Source organism: Akebia trifoliata, chromosome 11 (assembly GCF_017979445.1).
Source record: "Akebia trifoliata isolate Shusen 1 chromosome 11, ASM1797944v1, whole genome shotgun sequence".
NCBI lineage: Eukaryota > Viridiplantae > Streptophyta > Magnoliopsida > Ranunculales > Lardizabalaceae > Akebia > Akebia trifoliata.
Window position 1 is genome coordinate 3659045 of NC_141385.1, and position 22714 is coordinate 3681758.

Sequence of the window (22714 nt, forward strand, 5' to 3'; positions counted from 1 at the left end):
TTTTGAAAATTTAGTTATAACATTTTATCTGATTGTCCATTTGCCATTATAATGTATGTATTTTTATTAGTGACCGATCCAATGTCAATCTTAAAAGATAGAAAAATTGAAATAATTGATGCTCGACATTAAAACGTCATTGAAATATTTTAAAAGTTCGAAGCATCAAGCAAGACCTTTTAAACACAAACATTGAACCTCAAGATTTTGATTTTTCAAGTTTGACATTGGATTGATCTTTCCAAAAATAATATAAAAAAAAACAAATAAACAAAAAAAAAAAAAAAACGAAAACTTAGATCAAATGTTATAACTAAAATTTCAAAATTATGAATATCATTATTCGTTGTCATAAATCGTTGAAACATGTTGAAAAACTACATTTAAATATTTGAAATTATGAGTACATCATTTTTCATTCGTGATATACCATAAAAATTGTGGGAATATATCACAATTGTTGACAAAAATTTAGGCAAGTTAGAAGAGTTATGAAAAGGGGATGGAGGAAGTTGGAATAGAGAGGAATTTTCAAAGAAAATTCACAGATGAAAGTATTTCTGTCCCAAAAAGATCATTTATTGTAGCAAATGGACCATTTTAGGCTATTATTTTAAATTGTTTTGGTGATTAACCAGTAATCGTGGAATTTTATGTTAAAGTTCCCCTAAAATACTGCATTTTTGTTTTGTTGAAAATTGTGTCCAATGAAAGCATTAAAAAGAAGAGTCATTTTGAGAGTGACCTCAAGAAAATTGAACTTCGTATCGCACATCTTAAGGTGAAAGTGGATAGGAGTCACAGATGCCTTTTCACTCGTATCTCAGGGAAAAACATTTATGGTTCCCATACACTTTCATGTTAGGGTACATGACGTGAGGTCCAATCTTAAGGTCACTTCAGCATTAGGGGTGGCAACGGTTGGGTCGTGGTTGGCACACATAACATGTGAATGCGACATGATTAAAGTGAAAATATCTAAAAACATAGAAGACTATTAAAAAACTTTCTTAGTAGCTGGTATTTGAAATAACCCTCTATTTCATGATTAAATAGGTTATATGCATGTTGAGGATTGTGGACGCAAGAAGTTAATGACACGTTCATTAAACAAGTTAAAATACACTAAATGGGTTGATGTTTCTAATCCAGACATGATCTGTTTAATAATTTGATTTGATGGGTCGATACGCTTATGATCCAGATACAAGTATGCTCAACCTAAATCCATTATCAATTTCAAGTCTTGTTCGTAGAGTCGTTTTAAGAATTGTCGCCGTAGAAAGAATGACAAGATCTTGATAAGAACATACATCTTCCATGATTTTTTTATGCAACTATAAACTCCTAGTTAAAATAGAAAAAAAATCTATAACATTTTGGTGAATTTTTGTTAATTCCCCATGTTTTAGTAAAAATTAGGTATACCCCTTAGATTTTCAAACTATTGATATAAACCTATGTAGCGATTTCAACATTTTACAAAAAAGTCATGTTTTTTTCTCCTACAAAAAATCCATAGCTTCGCTTTCATAGTAAATTCTTTTAGAATCGTGGTTTTCTGACACCCCCTCTGAGATACATTCCTTGACGTGGCTTGGGCTAGAACCACAGATTTCCTCGGGATTCACCGTTTGTCACAGGGGGGAATCTGGCATATGCTTCCATACTTCACATATGTACAATTGTATACCTGAGGAAAAAATCTATGGTTCTAGCACATGCCATGTCAAGGGGTGTATGGAAGTATATGTCAGAGGGGGGAATTAGAAAACCATTTTTCATTCTTTTTAACATATTATAGTAACTATTTTCAACTTCTTGTCAAAATCCTTCAATTTTTTTTGTTTTTTTTTGTTTTCGATTCCACCTATCAAAAATAAAATAAAAAGTCAGGTTGAATAAGAGGCTATATTTTTGTTTACGTAGTGTGGATGAAGAGGTTAAAGACTATGGGGCTTTTGAGAAAAATCAAAGGCTTTTGGCAAGAGGTTAAAATGAGGAAATTTCAGTCAATTTCTATTAGTCTCTCTTAAAATACGAAAGTCAAGAAGTAATCAGTTTGAAATTTATAAATCATGGCTATATTTCTAAATATGAACTATAACACAGGGGGTACTTCAAAAGTTTCCTCTATCATACCTGACCGGATCCATCAAATTCGGATTCGAATCTAAACACTCTAAAATGGGCTAAAATTGACAAAGAGGAGAGAAATTGGTCCAACTTCCAACGACAGGAGTCACAACAAGAGCCAGAGAAACGCGTTTGTTGGCTTGGTTTCCGCTATATGTTATCATTTGAAATACAGAAAGAGCGAGCGAGAGAGAGAGAGGGAGGGAGGGAGAGATGGGGGTGGAAGAGAGAGAAGAAATTGGAGTGATGGCGACGGATTTCTTCTGGTCTTACACGGACGAACCGCACGCTTCACGAAGGCGACAGATCCTCTCTCAGTACCCTCAGATTAGAGAACTCTTCGGACCTGATCCATGGGCTTTCCTCAAGGTCTCTCTCTCTATCTCTTTTTCTATATATATATAGAACGGGTTTGTGGGTTTTTGTTCTATTAGTGTAATCTACATCATTTATGTGCAATTGAACCTGGGTTTATGTGAAATTGAACCTGGGTTGGTGGGTTTATCTTTTTTGCTAAATTTATAATAATAATAATAAAATTCATGTAATTTTTGTTAGTGCTTTTCTTTTTGTTTTTGGATTTTTACAATGGGTTTGTGGGTTTTTGGTTCTATTGTTGTAATCTAAATCATTTAAGTGCTATTGAACTTGTGAGTATCTGCATTGGTTTCTGTTATTTCCAATTGAGATTTTCTACTGCTTGCTTACATTGCCTGATCTTGCCTAATCTTTATATCTGTGGGTTCCCCTTTTAAGTGTAGATCCACCAAAAACTTGGCTTTTGTGGTTTTCTGGTTCAATTTCTCTGCAATTCTTCCATTTGGTTTGAAATTGATCCGAACCATGATAAACAACATATAACTTGCAAAATACTATGATGGAAACTGTATTTTTTTGACAAATTTACCCAAATTATTCATGTTTTTCCAAACTCCAAAGTATGATTTAAAGTGTATACCGATCAAAAAAATGATTAAAAATACTTATGGGGAGTCAAAAACAAAATTGTTATCAAATTGAATGTGTGTAATTCGTGTTAATTTGCCCCGTAAAATAGATATGAAGGGGTGTTAAGACTGTATTTACAAAATTTGGCGTATTTTATTGAAAATTCTCCAATTAAGGGACTAGTTGATTAAATTGACGAATCAACAAATTAATCAATGAGAGAATATCTACCAAAATAGAAACTATCAAAAGATAAATGAAACTATTTTGCTTCATTAACAATGAGATCCCATACAAAACCTTGAGAAATGAGCCACCTACATGATTTTGTGATTGGGAAGGTTACTTATTTGATGCCTGAATTTGTTGAGCTCTGTTTTGTTGATCTTCTATTTTATTTTTAAGTCAACAAAAATATTGTGGTGTTCTATTATTTTATGCAATTTTCCAAATTGCAATTTATTGATGAAGCTTCTTAAGAAAGAGGAAGAGAAAAGGTCTAAATGATTTGGTTTTGCAGTTTAGTTCTAATAAATTTTTTAATGTGTTTTGCTTCTTTTAGGAAGACATATTACTATGTCCCTTTGATTGTGTTGCATTTCTCTAGTGTTGACCGGGTTAAGCTTTCGACAACACTGTCTGTCATAATTTTTGTAGGCTTGGAAATTTGTTGATGGGTCATATTGTCATATCTATTTGACTCTGGTGGATTTCTATTTATTTGAATTTTAAAATTAACTTGACAAGGCCACCATATTGTGAGATTATTTCAAGTCTTAACCAATTATTGGAGTTTGTAGCAAATAGGCTCCTCTTGATCATTCTCCATAGTTTTTTTTTTTTGTGGGAAAAAAAGAAGATAGATTTCAGATTATTCTCTTTATCACATTCCAAGCAAACTAAGTTTTCTGTTAATTGGATGTGATGACTGGTTTCATTTCTTCAACACCTCTTGTCAATGCTTATTTCACTATTTTGAAACCTTTCTTGATGCCTTGGTATTGAGTAGTTACCCACAACATCTTCTCTGCTCTGTTAATGTGGTCCAATTCATTTTATAATGCACCACTCTATTTAGTTAGGCAATGATATGATGGCTATATCATTTCTATTAGTTTAGGTTATAAATGTATAAGCTTAATTCCAACAAATGAGAAAGACAATCTCTGTCTTCATTTAAGATGTGTGCCTAAGATATGAAAATTTTGGAAAATGGAGTGTTTCTGATAAATAGGAAGCAATGTCATGCCCATGAGGCTGTGTAGATCTTTGAATTGAAAAGTCAAGTGTGTAGCTTTTGCTTGGAGGAGAGCATGAACAAAGTCTTAGATCTGAAAACTAAGTTTGCATTATTTGGGTGTTCATCAGCCGTCTATTTTCAAAGTCTTAGATCTGACTATAAACAATATCTTTTTATGAATTTATTCTCCTCAAAACAGATCTTAATCATTAATTGTAGGGGGGTGAAGTGTCATTTGAAGCAATATGGCAGTCCACGTGGCCCAAACATGACCCTCAGTCCATGCTTTACATGGTCTCTCGGTCAATGCAACCTTTTCCCATATATATCTATATATATGGGTTCTCCTGCATTATTGCTGACATGCTTTGTATAATTTTAATTCTTGACCCATTTCATATGCTTGGTTATTTAACCAAAATAGGGTGTACAGAACTTTATCCCTTGTTCTACTTTTACCCACATTCTATCCATGGATGAAGAAATTGCAATTAGCATGAGAATTAGTTTATTGTTCCCGAGCCCAGCTTTGCATGCTGAATTGATTTGTTGAAAAAACCGTGGCCCATTGGTGTCAACAAATGGTTATTAAACAATGAAGAAGATTTTAAAAATACTCTTGTAAATCATGGAAATAAACCATGAAAGACTAGAAAACAATAGAAGTGAGAGAATGATTGGGAAGAGAAAAATTGGAAAAGGTGGCTAGAGTAAACTACAAAAGAGAAGAATGGGGAAAGGTAAATGTGATTGTGGTTGTCTTTGAAGATCAAGGGGGATATATGAGTGGCTAGAACTGGGATAGAAAGTTTATTTCAATCAATCTTATTTAAAGTTATTAAATTTTGATGTCAAAGTATATTTTGAACCCTCTAAAGGAAAATGATCCAGTGTGGAAATAATACATTTTTCAGGGAAACGATAGATTATTGAGAAAAAATTCAAGGAATTGTAGGAAATGATCAAACATGGAAACACACCACTAACGATATAACTCAGGTATATATTGAAATACTTCTACATGTATGGTTTACACATCATGGCTTTGTCTCGACTTGAACTATTTTGGATGTGGGATACATGGTGTTCTTATTATATCCTTCACACCATTCTACTTTCTTTCGATTATTGATGCTTACCCTTGGAACTCTCGTGGTGCAGATCACTGTGGTGGTTTTGCTTCAGTTGTGGACTGCAGCTTTCCTATACAATTCAGGCTGGTTGAAGATTCTAACAGTTGCCTACTTTTTTGGCTCTTTTCTCAACCACAATCTATTCTTAGCCATTCATGAGCTGAGTCACAACCTTGCATTCTCAACCCCCATATACAACCGATGGCTCGGAATCTTCGCCAACCTCCCAATCGGTGTCCCCATGTCCGTCACCTTTCAGAAGTATCACTTAGAGCACCATCGCTTTCAAGGTGTCAATGGCATTGATGTGGACATCCCAAGCCAGACTGAAGCCCGTGTTGTCACCAACATCTTCACCAAGTCCATATGGGTCCTCTTACAGCTCTTTTTCTACGCCCTTCGGCCTCTCTTTCTCAACCCCAAACCCCCCGGTCTATGGGAGTTCATGAACTTTGTCATCCAACTTTCCCTCGATGCTACTATGGTTTATTTCTGGGGTTGGAAGTCTCTCGGTTACATGATCCTATCCACATTTGTTGGTGGTGGGATGCACCCGATGGCTGGTCACTTCATCTCGGAGCACTACATTTTTAAGCCAGACCAAGAGACGTATTCGTACTATGGGCCCTTGAACCTCCTTACATGGAGTGTCGGGTACCACAATGAGCATCATGATTTCCCGAGAATTGCTGGTTGTAAGCTCTACAAGGTGAAGGAGATTGCACCTGAATATTACGAGGGTTTCAAATCTTATAAATCTTGGAGCCAGGTGATCTATATGTATATCATGGACCGGACAGTAGGACCTTATAGCCGAATGAAGAGGAGGAATGTTGCATCCAAAAGTAGCACAACCATGAAGAAATATGAATAAGATGTGCATTCCTTATCTTTTTCATCTAATTTTGGGGGTTTGCTTCAATTCTTTATAGGTTCTATTGATTGTGATATTCTTGAAGGATTTCAATGTTCATTCTTACGATGGAGCGAACAGAATTAGTTTGTTCGTATAATCCCACATGAATTTTGTCATCTATTGAAACATATTATGAAGCACCATTTGGATCACTTTTTTTTTTTTTTGCATCATATTCTCCTCTTGAGTTCTTGAGCACATTTCAGTCTTAAATTTGCTCAACAGTTAAGATAGGTAAGTAGTTTTCGTCTCAGTTCTCTGAGAATCTGTCTTCTTGACCATTCCGATACCATTCACTTGTTCATGGATCAGAGTTTCTAAGCCATGGGCTTGGTTAACCATGATATGGTACCGAGTCAGAGTGAGATTGTTTGTGATTAATAACTTTCCAAAAAAGGGGACTCTAATTTCCTGATAATCTTTCAAAAAACGAGAGGAGAATCAAATTATCAGCCCAACGTTCATGGAAACCAGAGGATTGAAGATCGGTTCTTTGAACGATGTTAATGTAAATAGCGAATGGAGATTCAACTCTATCTTTGCAAACTAAACAGCAATGGGTTTACTTATTTTCATCCATGGAAGGAGATTAACAAAATCTACAATAATGTGGGTATGATTTTGATCAATTAATTATTGTATATCTTTTTGAAAATGTGTTCCATAAGGTGTCTGGTTCTCCTCTTCTTATTATGAGCCTCGCAACAAAATTCTTGGAATTTCTTCAAAAACTAGGAAAAATATAGGAATTAATCCATGATTCATGGAATTGATTGGAGATTCATCATTAATCGACTATTCTTGAATAAAAAAGCTTTATTTTGTTCCTGATCGACTGTATCATCCTAACCTTCGCGCCTCTCTATCTCTCGAAATCCAAACACTGCAATGCACGCTGAATCTAAACTTGGTAAATGGGGATTGCCTTACCTCCTTTGCTTGGCTTAATTAACCTAATTTAATCTCTTCGAGCAGCTAATGATGTAGGAACACACAATCTGGAATGTAGGAAGTAGATTAACAGCTACACTTAATCGTTAACTACCCATTCAGTGTAACTGCCAATTTGGACTAACAAGCATCAAATGAAGAACATCAGAAAGGTCTCGTTTGGGGAAGCAATGCTTCCAAGGAAAGTGATTAATAACTTTTGTAAGAATCCAACAGTAAAATTGGCTGTTCGATGACTGTATTTAGGAAGTGCTTTTTGGAATCTAAAGACAATTATGAAAACTTCACGAGCATCGACCATTAAATTTGGGAATCAGAAATTCAAAAAAACATATATATTCCAATAATTCAAGTGGTTTAGTTTTTTTTTTATCTTTGATGTGTTTAAGCATCATCGAAATCCAAGTACATTCTATAAGCATTTCGATCCGGAGAATAATAGTGTTCGATCAGTTTTTCGATTTGGAAACCCATTTTAGTGTAGAGGCTTACTGCGGCTGTCCTTGAAGGATCGACGTGAAGGCAAATCCGTTGGATGTTTCTAGTTCTGCATTTCTGAATTGCTGCTCTTAATAATGCTTCTCCATGGCCTTGCCTCCTGTAATTGCTCCTCACTTTTATTTTTATAAAATTCCATAAAAATAAAAATGAAAAGAAACAATAAAATTAGATGAAACATTTATGACCATGAAATCTACTATTTCATATGAATATGATCCTCTTTGACTCGACCGAGTCACCCAATTTGACTTGAAGTGTCACGATCGACTTTGTTACCCTCCTAGTTTTTAGTGACCCTTGACCCGTCTTCCTTATAGGCTAATAGAAAATGACCAAATATCCTCATCTTCAACCTGTGACCAAGAGGTGGATTTTTCTTAACTTCAGATCCTATCTATACTTCAATCCTCACACTTCAAGAACAAGATAAGATATTTTGAGAAGTTGAAGTTAAGGAATTTTGGATAGATTGAAGATTAGTTAATAATAACTTATCAAGGTTTTTCTACATAAAGTTTGAAGTAAGAGATTTTTGAGAGAAATATGGCTTGAAGTGGAAGAAGAGGGCATTTAGGTCATTTTAATAGTCTATGAGAAAAGAACAAGATCAAGAAGGCATTCTAAGTTTTATTAGGATCGTAAGGTAAAAGAAAAATGGTTTCAAAGAGCTTTGTAAAAATGGTGATCCATCTATATAAACAAACCCTAAAAACAAATTTCTAAAAGGAGGAAACATTGAAGGAAGGAAGGAAACCTGCAAGTTTTGTGATGGAAGCGAGCAAGGAAGAAGGCCATGAGTACATGACGTAGCCTGCAACTTGAGTGTTGTTGATCTGAGACTCAGAGTATAGTAATCCACTATTGTTCTTCCTCAACTCTTCGTTGAAGAATCTTGCAAGAGATTCGTGCTTTGGGAAGATCTTTCTCTCCAATTTCACGATCTCCTCCACTACTTTATCGTAGTTCGTTGAGTCTCGAGTCAGCTCCACAATCACAGGAGTCGTCGACATGTATCTCTACTATAACCACTTGGACAAACTTCCCAATTGATTGAGAATGAGAATTTCAAGCTCCCCCAGTGTTACTTGTCCGGTGTTTATATACAGAGAGAGCTTATATAGCCACTCCAACTTTTTTTTATAACACACCAATTTATGGATCATTAATAGAATTTGAATATTTGATATATAATTTATACGTCGGAAGTAGGAAGAACAAACAAACAAGTGAGGTAGGGGTGCGTAATTATCTCGATTGTTCGATGTCGTGTTTACATGGTTGGGATTAATGTGTTTTTCGTTCTCTTAATTTTTTTCTTCTAACCTTTAGGGTGTGCCTATATTCTTAATTGGTGTGTCATATATAATCCTATTAATTAGTGTGTTATGAGCAAATGTTGATGAAGCATGGTTTTACATCCGTCCGAGACAGAGATGACTTGTCTGATACATCTCGGTATCGTCCACCGACAAGATGGATATGGATACACAAGTCAAACGTATCAGATGGGATTTAAATCATGGTTCATTTTTCTCATTGTTGAATGACTCAAACGTATCGGTAAACAAGCTTTAAAACCAGGTGATGAAGTACTATAAGCTCTCTTGTTTAAACTTAAAAGACATATTAGCTAGCCAATTGACATTAAACACATTGTTTTAAACAATATTAAAATCACTCAAATTCTCAGTCATTTACAAGATTCAGAAGGTAAAACATCTTTCTTTATGATCCCCACAAGAAAAAACCCATTCTGGATATTTGGGGATTCATCAAATTAAATTTAGAGATAAATATTTTCTTCTGTTGGGGGTAAGCTGGGAGTGAAACTCAAATCTCTTCGCAACAAGTAGAGTATCCCAATCAATCCTGGTGCCAAATCTCACAATCATGATTCCAAGGTCCCTCTCAACTTTCAACATTTTGGTAGATCTTGGCTTTGATCAGATTTCAATTTCAAGATCTTCAACCAAGAAAACTCCAGCAGAAATCGTGATATAAATAGCCCTTAAAAATGCAGAGAAGAATATGTACCGCGGCAAACTTCCATTTACCACCTTTTTCTTCCTTCACTTTTAATGGATTTTTGCTAAGAATAATAAGTAAATTTGATTACTACTTTTGGCGGCGGAGATACTCACGCATCTGCATATGTATTTCTGCCTTGACTACCAGACGCATCTTCTTTGAATCTTCCCATAAAAACCCACCATTATCCCTCGCATAATCACAAGCAGCTTCAAAGATCTCCTGCAAAGGATGAGAACCCAAACTCTCAATTCTCAAATAATAGCCAAGTAGACACGAAGAATTGAGGGGAAAAAATGGGAGAAATTGTTACCCTAGAAGGAAATTCATCATAGAAATGTGACGGGGTTATCTCTACTCGATTTAAATCTGTTTCCCAGAGCCTAATCTGTCCAAATCAAGACGTACTTAGACTCGTCAGATTAATAAAATGTGAATCTTTTGTGCTCGTATAATAGTTTAATAAAATGGGATTTTGACAGGCACCTGATCTGTAACGTTCTCTGGAACAGATGGTGATCTTTCTGCAACACGAGGATGTGAATTCTGCTGAAGGAAAGAAATTATCTGCAAATGCACATTTTCAATAGTTCAAGTGAAAAATTAAATAAATAAAAGAAAAAGCAGCTACAAGAAGCAGAAGTGAAACAATACAGATGGTTACATCCTGAATGTTCCCAATTTCCGGAAATTTATATTTCATTTCAATGGAATTGAAACCAGAAAGCTCTATTTTAACATCAGCAGTGGTAGTGGCAGTACTGTATAACGTGGCATAGCTTGAAACAATCATGGTTAGCCCAACACTTCGTCGGAACCCAACATCCAGCTGATTAGATGATCCTAACCATTTGATATATTTATTTCGTGTACTACATCAGTGATTAGATGGTCCAGACAAAATCCTTTTGTCAGATGAATGGGATCACTGACTGGGTTGACTTTTTCGCTTTAGAAGATCTCTTACCTGGAGTCATTGACTGATGGTGCCTACCAGCATCAGTGCCACATGGATTGCAGATGACCAAGGAATCTTGGAGTTTCCCCCCTCATTGCAGCACATCTCTCAGTATAACATCAAAGATCTTTCCAACATTCAACCATTAAAGTACATCGCAATTTGTTGCCTTCAATGGTTTTGCCATAGAAGACATGCAAGTCTTTTAAAGAGAAATATATGGTTACTTGCATGGAGACAATGGCCAAGATCGAGAAGGAAAACAAAAATTACACAATAAAGGCCAATTTAAGGATCGAAGTTTCTAGAAATTATACAAATGCAAAGGCGGAATATACAAGTTCAAAGAAATAAATGTGGCAGTCAGGAAAATAGTTGAGGAGATTCGAGATGGAACGGTATCTGTGGAAAAAGGTCATTGAGGTGAAGTTTGGAGAAAAGTGTATTGGGTGAGAAACCATTGTTGCATTGCATATACCACCATGTGGTCACACTTCATGTCTCTATTTCATCACTTAGGATGTTTTGCTTGTTCAATCTGATTGCTTTTCGAGAGTTGGCAATTCCAGGACCACCTTAAGGGGGAGAGAAAGGATTCTTTGGTACATATATATTCAACCTTTGTGGTGTGCTGAAGTTTATGGAGAGAGAAACATGAGTCTTTGAGGGGAAGAAGCAAATGGTTCATGATCTAATGATCACCATCTTGGGAACTGTTTTCTTTTGGGGAAAGCTATTCGAGGAGTTTAAGGGAGTACACTTCGAAGAATTTTATTTGGATGGGACTTGGTGCATAAGCCAGAAGGCTAACTTAGTGTCATCTTTGTATTCATGATAATCATCTTGACCGTCGGATTATCTAGTTCATAAATACAATTTATACCATATAACATTCTCTTATTTTGCTAGGAAAAAACATTCTTGTGGAGCTCCAACAAAAATTTCGTGAAAAGATAACAAAATATTCATAGCTATTACACTGGATTTTCTGTAAATTAAATAAAATGGTAAGATGTAGACGAATTTTTAACACTTGCCTGCTCAGCTGTAATGCCATTTTCAAAAGCATTATACAAGCTCTCTTTTGTTATTGCCCCAACAAGAAGGTTTGGAAGTTGATATTCAACCCTGCATTTTAAAAAACAACGTAACTGTCACTTTAATGACAAATAAAATAAAAAACTCACCAAAGGAAATAAAAAAGCGAAGATTTGCAAGATCAAACACATAAACGGTACAAGGTGCCGATGATGAGATATACTATGGAGTATGGACTATGAGGTGGTGCCCCACCACCATGTACCAGTTAGGTCTATATAGGATGTCTAGATGTTCAATTTTATTGGCAACTTCATAGATGAACCATAGCCCAAGAACTGAATTCATTGGACAATTCTAACCAACTGATTATTGAACCTATTCTCATGCACATATTTCTTATTGACTGTTTAAAGAAAGCAATAAATACAAAGTTAACAATATCAGGATGGATCAGTTTTTGGCTTGCAGTCCATGGGGCACTTCCATGATTGGGATTCTCCTGAATGATGGGTGCATACATCAATTGACGCAGAGATATTCTTTTGATTTAAATTTTATGAAAATTACCCGGATGAAATCTGTTAAAAGTTCAAGAAATTCTCCACAAAAATATAAAGAGAAAATTCATTGGGTGTGTTAAAATGGGTAAAAAAGGGAAAATCTACACTAAATAATAAGAACATGTATATTCTTAGTGTGTAACTGTATATAATTTAAAAAAGCAACTCATGTCGTGATCTTGAAAATACTTTTCATGAAAACAAAACACTTGTGGTTTTAAATTTGACATATTTTAGCCGTTTCTGATGAAATATTTTAATTTTGAAGGGTCCAACAGGAACTATCACAAGTGTGAAAAATCTGAAGTCAACCTTTTACCTCAGTATTTGTCAACAGCTTTGGGTATGTTTGGTATATTGTAGAGGAATGTCACAAAAACCATCAAAAGTGCAATATTTCATTGAACTATATTTTCAGAACCACATACTTTGCTTGTAAGTTGTGAGAAAATAAAACTTGTATTTCTCATTCCATCATCACAAACTAAATTTCTCAACCATTAACAGTAACAGATGACCGCTCTTGAGTTTTTGAAGATTAAAATCAACGCATTGCAAGGAAAAAAATTAGAAAAACAGGTGACCAGAAAAGCAACGAGGAGGGATGCACATATATTGTCTTAAGAATTGATGATGATGGTGAGACAATGAGTTAATTTTTTTCATTTGATGAATAATGATCTATGAGTACTTAAAAAGTTGAAAATTAATTATCTAATAAAAATTAAAAAGATTCTTCACAAGGTATCATACCATGTAAAGAGGACTATGTTGTTATGCAGTATTTCCCATTATTTTCATAGATTTTACTATGTTTCCATTGATGTTCAACTCCAAAGCTGACCGACATGTTTCTCGAATTAAAAAATTTAAACCAAAACATGCAGTCTGTCACAAAAACAATCTTGTTTGCATTGACCACCAAGACATTCCAAGGAACTTTCATGCTATACAGTGACATACCTCGAAAAAAGGCGTAAAATCTCACAATGTAATTTAGAGGATGAGTAAGCATAGAGCCTAAAGTTTGTCTCCACAACGACGAATCCCTGTGGAAAAAACATAATCAGAAGAGAAGTTGACAATATATGCCATGAATCTCAATCCCTAAAAAGTGGAAGAAAAAAGCTAATTGACTTAATAATAAGCAGAACAAGGAAAAACCAAAAACGCAACAGAAAGATGGGAGGAGATTATCCTTCTATCTGAGCCTTGCGGTACATTTCACTTCCACATGGGGAGTGACCCTGGGCAATATTCCTAGGCAAAAGAGCTAATCCCATGGAATGACCAAAATTATCCTCTTTGGATGCCAAAAACCATATGGCTGACAATCCAGATAACTTTATGGTTCACCCATTCAAGACAATTTTGGCCCACAAGATATCCTAGGTGGGACCCATTAAATATTTAGTCCCAATCTACTGCATACGCACATCTATGACATGACATTGATAGAGGTGGGTGGCTTCTCCTGTCACATCTTGACACCGCATCGCACCATGGAAAAGACAAGTAAAACCAACTTAAATATAAATTCATGAGAATGCCAACATGAAATCTAGATTCTCACACCAGTGACAGTGGTGGACCAGGGATCCTCCGATTCTACATTCCCAAGTGAAGACATAGGAAATATATAGAATAATAAGAGCATTTTCTGGTTGTGACGGCAATAAATAATGATCCTTATTGCCAACCACTTCATCAAAAAAGGTTATCCTCATTCTAACACTCATTTTCAAACCTTGATTTTCCTTCTCAGACCTCTTGATTTTTGAGATGGGAGCATTTGGGTCTTTTTTTCCATTAGTCTATTACGAAAACCGAGATCAAGGGAGGCATGTCATGTGTCTCAAATATTCACCAAAAACCCGGGGGGACATTTAGATATAATCTAACAAGTAGGTCAATGCGGTTGCTTCTCCAACTTTGGGTCCACTATAATTGCTTGCATACATGTGTACATAATAATGCTATGTAGTTTTACACCTCTTTTACGGGAATGTAAAAGAAGGCATCTGAATTAATTAGAGTTACAACTTGCAATTTTTGGTCTTACCACGTGATGAGCCTGTTTTAAACAAGATCTGTAATTCAAAGGTCCAATGAACTGTCATTCAACACTACAGGCCAGCGTATAGGTAATGCTCATGGTGTGTGAACCATCAAATTTGCTGGCTATCTGAGCCAAAAGTTATTATCATTATTATTATTATGGGGAATCCATAACACAATTCCCAGTGGTCCACAAAAATGAACATCCCTTTGGATGGGAGCATGTGATGGTCTTTAAAACCAAGTTCGTTTTTTTACTGCTCAAAGACCTTACTGACTCAGCAGGCATGAGTTATAAAACGTTTAATTTTTCCTCCAAGTAAGCCCATCTTTTAGGGGAACAACACACTAAATTGGCCTTCTTTGCAGAAGTGCTTGCAATGGGTTTTGAATCTGTTCTACTTTTTCTCCATGTTGACAACCCTTACCCATTGAAAAAGCACAAATATGTCTAAACCTTTCAGAGTTTCCACAGGGTATGCCTACTCTTTAGGGGACATTAACAGACCTTTAAGTGGCACACTAAATGCTCCTTTGAGTAAATGCCTGTGATGAGTTTCCAACCCTTAAGTAAAGTTTGTATCCCCCTATATAGACATTTAAGGATCAATAATGGGTGCTAGACATAAGACTTGAAGCAGATCCAAGGGATCATATTTGTACACAAATACAAGATGAAATAAATTTAATACGAGCTTAGCGTAATATTTAAGAAGATTGTAAGCATATAAAACTTTAGAAGCAAATATTGAATCAGGAAAGCTTTGACAAACAAAAAAAAAACCCCATAAGGAACATTAAACATCCACTCACAGAAAAAAAAAAAAAAAAACAAGATATAAGATGGGTTAAAAAGAAGATACCTGTTTGCGTGATGATGAATCCGTCAAGCTCACAGAAAGATTGGTAACTAATTTAGTAGGAATGAACCAACTATCTTTCCTACCCTGGAAGAACAAAAGTATTTTTCTTAGATTACCTAGCAAAAGATATTTCATTTGCTATAACAAGAATATGAGTTTGCACAAACCTGCTGAAGTTTGATTAATCCTAGATCTGCAAGATCCTTGATGGTATTTCTCTGCACCTCAGTCAGGGTGTTTAAATTGTATGCCTAAAACATAATAGAAGCAGACAAGACTGTGTCAGCAAGCAACCACTGGAAGTACTATCTGAAAGTGCCTTCCCAAAATGTTTCAAAAACTGCAAGGGAAAATACGAAGCATCATCTGATTTCATCCATAAACATGCTTCTCTATTCCCCTCTCCATCACGAGGAGATATGGTATTTATATTTTTATAAACAGTCTTACTTCAAGTTCAGCTTAATAATAGGTATGCTTAGACACAGGGAAATGGGACTCACTACAAACAAATTTCCATTTTAAAAGGATTTAATCAGCTAAAATAGGTAATTACTCTCAATGAAAGCAATCAAGAAGGAAAATTATTATATACCTCGCCTGTGACATGGAAACTGAGCTCCAATAGAAAAGAAATTAGATCTGAAGGATCCACACCTCGATCCTGCACCATTAGAAATAAAGATCAAAACATTATGTATATCGAATCAGCATTACTGCTAAGTTTTAGCAAAAAACCAATAACTTGGAGAAAATATTCAAATCTTGCTATATCTATGAACAAATATATCTTCTTAGGAACTATTTGGAAAGGGATTCTCAGGAATTTTATTTTTTATTTTTGATAGGTGGTTCTCATGAAATTCATGCTTGATTGTGAATCTTGGGACTTTTATTGAGAAAACCTTGGGAGAATTAGGGGAAAAAATAGGAACGAGATTTTACAATGAAAATTTTAAATTCTTATTAATAAAAAAAAGCCATATCCCGTGAGATATGTAGTTTCTCTTGGTGATTTGTTTGAAACTATACAAAATATATAAAAACATTTCAAAACATAATGGGGATATATATTAAACAGGTAACAATAACATCAAAGACAAAAATGTTCAACTCCTGTACAAGATGAAATGTCGAAAGTCAATACCTCGGAATTAGAGATGTATTCTCTCATTATGTACCAAAGTTGTGCATTTGTATCCATCAACTGCAATTTAGGTACAAGGATAAGGTAGGTACTATTAAGAAAATATAAAAAGTATGATAATACACACCAAGAACTGAAAGCCATTCACCGTCAATCTTGGAGCTTCCTTCTCTCTGTAGAAAAGGCACACCATCATGTGTCATCACTGAAGATACTAAATCCTATTTATCAGAGTAAAGAAACATAATCTTAAGGAAATCCATTTGAATTGGAAGTATAAGAAGGACCTTTGACTTAAAAGACCTCGCTGGAACACTTTCATCATAGAAGAACTGAAGTTTGTTGGTCTTTCTGCTTGGGCTGAACTGATAAGTTGCAGCAAGAAGCACTGATTTACCAAATTTTCATGTGATAAGAATGGATAGCCTCAAAAATCATGAATCTACACATTGATCAGAGTCAACAACCAATTATCTCATTTCATGGTACATAGTTTGAAATGGCAACAAGAACATAAATGCAATGCCCATGAACATGCATAAATATAACAGACTGACAAAAGACTGGAGTGCACAACCTCCCATTGCTCAAGGGCATAGGCCTCTAGCTCCTCCAAAGTTGGGAGTCTTACAGTGACACTTGAAGGCATTGACTCTCTCGGTAAAACTCCTCTGCAATTTCAAATTTTGAAGGTCATAACACACCACAAACTTTCTGAGAAGATAAAATTTTGAGCTAATATATCTTGGACACATAATTGGCAATAAGCAAGAAGTACAGGTTGATATCCTAACAGGGATGCAGTTAGTATGGAAAGCCCTTGAATGAAATATGCACAGTAGGAGAATAAGAGAGACAGTGGCCTCTGTTAACAGCACATGTTTAAGAACATTTTCTTTTTATAAGTAAAGATAATTTATTAAAAAAGGGAGGTCGAGTTGACCAACCCGAAGGATACAACAAAAAGCAAAGAAAAGGAAAACAAACAAAGGATTGGCAATCGACAAGCCAAAAAGAAAACCAAACACAAGAACTACCTCTCCTCAAGATCACACACCCTACCCCATCTTACTAGAAAATCTCCAAAGAAGATACCCCTAAATGTTTAAGAAAATTGTGACAGGAAAATAGAAGTCAATAAATAGGAGGAAGTTTTAAAATTCGAGGTAACACTCCTGGTATTAATCTATCGACTTCTTTTAGATGGTCACAGTAAGTTATGGTGAGTGGTTTGGGAAGCAAGCCCCGAACTCAGATGGTTGGATAATTCTAGTTGTCCTGGAGCTAGAACATTCCATTGGTGGGACAGTAATATGTAGCTTCAACCATTCTTCTATCCCGATGTTAAGTATGCACATCTCAATTACTTTGGAAAAAAAAACTACAAATAGTTTTAAATATGCCGACAAAGTAGCTTTCAATGTACTTGGGTGATGAAATAGACTATGAGATACAGCTATCATATGATATTTCAGGATAAAACAAAGCCAAGCTGCTGATAAGTGAAACTAACACTTACCCATGTACTAAATACTTCTGAAGATTACCCTGAAATTTGGGATTTAATCTGTAGCTAATTTCCTTTTTCCTGAAATAACAATAAGAAATTAAATATAGTTAAAGAAAGACTAACTTCCTAAAAATGCTTCCCTGGTACTTCAAAAGGTTAATAAAATCATCCCACTAATGTGATAATGGAGAGCAAACATTTCAAGCATCCAAATAGGATTTCTAAGTCTACATTCCCTTAAAGAGAATTTCAGCAATTTCCCTTTCCAAGGTTATGCCATAAACTCCATACAAATATAAATTAAGGTCATAAAGTAAATAATATTCAGAAATTTGTTGACCAACTCTGAACTTCAAAATTGGTTAAGTTATTAACTGACTCAACCAAATAAAACTTGTAAATTCTATTCCAATTTTCAAGAGAGCAAAATCTGAACATTGCTTAAGAAACAAAACTACTGTAAGAAGACAATATAGTTTTTTTTTTTAAAAAGAGAAAACTAGTGTCTAAATTATGTTCTACAGAAAATTAACAAGGTTTGATATTTTTCGATTTTACTAATCAAACATAAAAAAAGGATTGATACTTTTGGAGTCCCCCAATTGTAACATTCAGACTTCTATTCCAATTTATTGTTTGATAAATATGATTCGAGAGAAGTGTGCCCTATATTGTTGTATCTACTGATGAATTTTCAAGATGTCAAAATGTTATCAAAGCTTATTCTACAGGGTTCCCAATAAACATGGATGGTGAGTTTAGTCAAATAAGAGCATATGTGAATCCAATGACTTAGACGGGTCGTAGTTAATATAATCTAGTCTACTATAGAAATAAAGATGCTTCAAACAAATTTATTTAATTTGAGATAAATCTGAAGTTAATTTTCCTCCCACAGATGTACCGATTTTGAAAGGAAAAAAAAAACAAGTAAGCACACCTGTCAGTAGTTTCAAGAAATACTCGTAATTGTATTAACCGATCGATCGCAACTCTATGTTTAGAGAACCCATCTGCAAGAACCCACTCTTCCATTGATTTGGCTGTTATTGGGACATCAATGTATAGAAGTTGCAAAACATACTTCTTGGCCAGAGGTGGCAAAGACCTGAGCACAAGAAAGAACAAACAATTTACTGTCTTTATCTCATTTTCTGTTTCTGTAAACTCTAAGGGCCTCTTTGGATCCTCATTTTGTGCCCAAATATATATATATATAAGAACTCTTCAAGTTTAAAAAAAAAAAAAAAAAAAGTACATATCTTTTTGGTGAAAAATATTGCGCGATCGAAACAGGCTATAAATTTATCAAAAATTTCGAAGATCGAATTTAATTTAAGCGCCGAATCACCAATTATATTCTACAGAATTCTATCAATAATACCCTACAAATCCCTCCCCCCCCCCCCCCCCGGGGGGGGGGGGGGGGGGGTGAACCCCTTACAACACTTGGTTGCCTCAATCGAGACCGATAAGATGATCAAAAATCGAAGTCATAAAGGAGAAATATATAGAAAGATCAGAACTTTGAAGGAAAAATGAAGAAAATGCGAACCTCAAAACAGCTTCGCAGATGAAGGTGTTATCGTAGAGCTTGTCGAGCTTCAACGCAGGTAAAGCTGCCACCATGTCCATGAAATTCTTCGCAATGATCTTCACCTGAGGCATCCTGGAACTCTCTCTCTCTAAAGAAAAATTAGGGTTTTGTAGAACGATCGCAAAGACGATCGACAACGACGACGAACTTCTGGAACTACTGGACTCAGTGGGAGAGACCAGAGACGAGCTCAACTTCAATGTTCGATCACGGGTCGAGTTCGACCGATTTGAAGCGGTTTTGGTTTTATTAATCGGTAAATTTAATTGCCCCACTTTAACTCAAAAACTTTAATTCCGAAAAAGATAAATTAAAGTGGAGAATTTCTATTGGCACTCCAACTTTTATTTTTTACACCCCAAAGTAAATTTTATTTTAAAAAAACAGAAAACTTATAGGACGGGAGTATAATTTTTTCACATTGGGAAAGAACGTCAGGTCTGATATTGTCTTCTCTCTATGGAGAGATATCGAAGAGTGAAGACCAAGAGATCAACATCAAAAAGTCGAAGTAGACGATCTTCGTGATATTAATATGTTCCTTTCGATGGATTAGTGTCGATAGTGGTAATTTGTGATTTTCAAATCTTGTGCAATTGTTATGAAGAAAACTTTTACGTGAAAAATGTTTATTTCTATTTTAAATGACAGGTATTAATTTTTAATTTAGGTGTGTGAAATAATTTAAGTAATTAGAGTGTAATAAGTAAAAGTTAGGATGCCAATAAAATTTCACATTAAAATGAATAATGGGCTGAAATGGAAATTTCACAACTCTCTCCATGTGTATTCGATATCCAATAACAATGGATGGCGATTTATATTGGATCGGGGTTGAAGTTGGATCAATAAAATCACAAACTCACCCTTGCATAAGCTTATAAGATTTTAATACATGGACTGTGGTTTCAAATCAATCCAAAAAATTAGTAGGGATCCCACGATCCAAGCTAATAACAAGATCAAGTTTTTTGGTATTAGTTTGAGGTGCGACCAATGTGGCTTATTATTCTATAAGAGTTGTGATAATTTGACGCTCTTTTTTCAAATGCCCTCTTTACGCCCCCATCACTGGGGGTGTCAATGGGTATCCATTTAACCGAAATCGAACCAGAATTGAAATCGGAATCGAAAACCCCAATTCCAAATCCCTTTTTATTGGAACTGATTAGAGCCGTCTCTTAAATGGAATCAAACTGATGGGAATCGGAACTATTAAGTTCTATCCAATGGGTATCCAAAATCAATTTATTTTGTCATTTCTTTTCATACTATAGATAATTTAAGGTATTTTTTATTTTAAAATAAATGCATGTTATATTCAATTCTTCAATTTTTCATATAAATTATTAATTATAACTTAAAATGAGTTATTCTTCTAAAAATTTATTGCTTTTAACAAAAATAAAATATTTTTACTTTTGAAACAAATTATTAATTTGTATCTTTAATATAACAAATTAAAAATAAGTTAATAATTTTGTTAATAATATGTTAATTTTTTTTTTACAATAATTTGAAATACTTTTTTTCTCGTTCAATTCTTGAGAATTGGAATCGATGGGTACCCATGATTTTTGGCGGTTTTTGTTCCATTTATTTTAAAATCGGACTCGAAACCGACAAGAAGTAGAATCGAACTAAATATAATGGTTATGGTTCTAAGTTCCTTAGGAACCAAACCGGAACCGATCCATTGACACCCCTATCCATCACATAACCGTAGATCTTTTACTTTTGGATACATAAGAAAAAAATTTATGGTTCTGTAACTGCCAGGTCAGGGAGAGTATAGGAGGCGTCTGCAAAAATAGCGTATTATAATTAGTCATTCTATAAACAAACATGCACATGTAAATTTGGTGGTATATTTATCCAATAATAGCAAATTTAATCAAATATCTTATCTAATCATGAACCAAATAGTGTCATGTCAGATAATGTTTTCGAATTGATCAGATTGATTTATTGTCCCAACAATGTTTCTAGGTGCTCAATCACTTCTTGCGTCTAGTATTTTGAGTTATCGATCATATTAATGTCTTCTTGATAGAATTTTTGGGTGATTTAACATACAAACTCCGAAGGGGGAATGTATGGAGTCATCATGTAAACTGTCGAATCAGATTGGAAACCTAACCTAATTAGATTTATTTCATTTCTTTTTAAGTGATGAAAGAGCAAATATATCATAAAATGTCAGATTATTAAGAATTATATATATTACAATTTTGATATATATTTGATCAATTTGTCCAAATCAACCAACAAATGAGCTGACTTAGACCCGTGAACATCCAAGTGGGATCGATTTCGAAAACATTGGTTACCACACATTGACACATTCCTACATATACACATGCAAGCATTTAATGAACATATATACAAACGGGGCCAGCCATAATTAGGACAAGGCCCGTGCTTATTAAAGGTTTTAAAAATCTTGCCGACTGATTGAATGAGTGGGTTCTATTAAGAATAATGATTTTCTGACTCCCCCCAAACTATTTTGACGTGACATGTGCATGAACCATAGATTTTGTCCTCGAGATACATAATTGCACATATTTATGGGGATGTGCATTTCTGTATCCCGATAAAAAAAAAATTATGGCTCATGCATATGCCACATCAGGGGAGTTTGTCAGAGGGGGGAGTTAGAAAATCATGACACATTTTTTAACCCGAATTGAGACCAAACAAATCACAGATTGTCTAAAGGTTAGTACAGATTTTGTTTTTTGGTTTTTTTTTTTTTTTTTTGGGGGGGGGGGGGGGCGGGGGGGGGGGGTTGTATAATTTAGAATACCTTGGATAGTAGTCCCATCGTTGGGGTCGATAGTTTGATGAAGAGCACATTTTCCTTTAGATAATATGGTTGGACATCTCTCTAATCTTATTTTCTAGGGATTAATTTTCTAAGAAAAATTAAATATAACACATGACGATCATATTTCTAATCCAACTTACAAATTTTGGGTCCATTGGATGAATTGGTTCAAATGAATTAAACTACATATTCAATTTTGTATCTAGTAAACTGAAAATCCAATTGAATTGGTATGACTTATACAAGTTTTAGAGCGTAGGATCTATCACTCGATGTTATTAGAAAAAATTACCTAAT

At 34.8% G+C, this 22714-nt stretch overlaps 3 protein-coding genes across 3 annotated transcripts; 1 reads left to right on the forward strand and 2 right to left on the reverse strand.

Moving 5' to 3' along the window:
* The first annotated feature begins 2286 nt into the window (after positions 1-2286).
* DES-1-LIKE (fatty acid desaturase family protein) lies at positions 2287-6525 on the forward strand. The gene is made up of 2 exons (XM_086417455.1): positions 2287-2505; positions 5486-6525. The coding sequence occupies exons 1-2, from the start codon at positions 2350-2352 to the stop codon at positions 6329-6331; spliced, it is 1002 nt and encodes a 333-aa protein (XP_086273581.1). The 5' UTR covers positions 2287-2349; the 3' UTR covers positions 6332-6525.
* Positions 6526-7631: 1106 nt separating this feature from the next.
* On the reverse strand, positions 7632-8917 carry LOC147390408 (Acyl-CoA N-acyltransferases (NAT) superfamily protein). Its single transcript, XM_086417456.1, has 2 exons — positions 8580-8917; positions 7632-7938 (listed from the first exon to the last, which is right to left on the reverse strand). Exons 1-2 carry the CDS (start codon positions 8833-8835, stop codon positions 7709-7711), a joined length of 486 nt encoding a protein of 161 aa, XP_086273582.1. The 5' UTR covers positions 8836-8917; the 3' UTR covers positions 7632-7708.
* Positions 8918-9439: 522 nt separating this feature from the next.
* On the reverse strand, positions 9440-19849 carry LOC147390409 (transcription factor-like protein). The gene is made up of 15 exons (XM_086417454.1): positions 19546-19849; positions 18931-19098; positions 18000-18068; positions 17058-17151; positions 16768-16868; positions 16608-16653; positions 16481-16540; positions 15929-15997; positions 15501-15584; positions 15334-15417; positions 13376-13461; positions 11849-11939; positions 10340-10420; positions 10167-10241; positions 9440-10075 (listed from the first exon to the last, which is right to left on the reverse strand). The coding sequence occupies exons 1-15, from the start codon at positions 19656-19658 to the stop codon at positions 9941-9943; spliced, it is 1356 nt and encodes a 451-aa protein (XP_086273580.1). The 5' UTR covers positions 19659-19849; the 3' UTR covers positions 9440-9940.
* Between the last annotated feature and the right edge of the window lie 2865 nt (positions 19850-22714).

What these genes read in the sequence shown, in the direction of transcription:
- LOC147390409 (XM_086417454.1), bottom strand. Translation starts at nt 19,658, where the DNA reads ATGCCTCAGGTGAAGATCATTGCGAAGAATTTCATGGACATGGTGGCA. An exon ending in TGAATGGCTTTCAGTTCTTG is followed by an intron (nt 16,541 to 16,607) that starts GTGTGTATTATC and finishes CCTAAATTGCAG; the next exon opens with TTGATGGATACAAATGCACA. An exon ending in GATTAATCAAACTTCAGCAG is followed by an intron (nt 15,418 to 15,500) that starts GTTTGTGCAAAC and finishes TTGTTCTTCCAG; the next exon opens with GGTAGGAAAGATAGTTGGTT.
- DES-1-LIKE (XM_086417455.1), top strand. Translation starts at nt 2,350, where the DNA reads ATGGGGGTGGAAGAGAGAGAAGAAATTGGAGTGATGGCGACGGATTTC. An exon ending in ATCCATGGGCTTTCCTCAAG is followed by an intron (nt 2,506 to 5,485) that starts GTCTCTCTCTCT and finishes CTCGTGGTGCAG; the next exon opens with ATCACTGTGGTGGTTTTGCT.
- LOC147390408 (XM_086417456.1), bottom strand. Translation starts at nt 8,835, where the DNA reads ATGTCGACGACTCCTGTGATTGTGGAGCTGACTCGAGACTCAACGAAC. An exon ending in TTCCATCACAAAACTTGCAG is followed by an intron (nt 7,939 to 8,579) that starts GTTTCCTTCCTT and finishes TAAAAATAAAAG; the next exon opens with TGAGGAGCAATTACAGGAGG.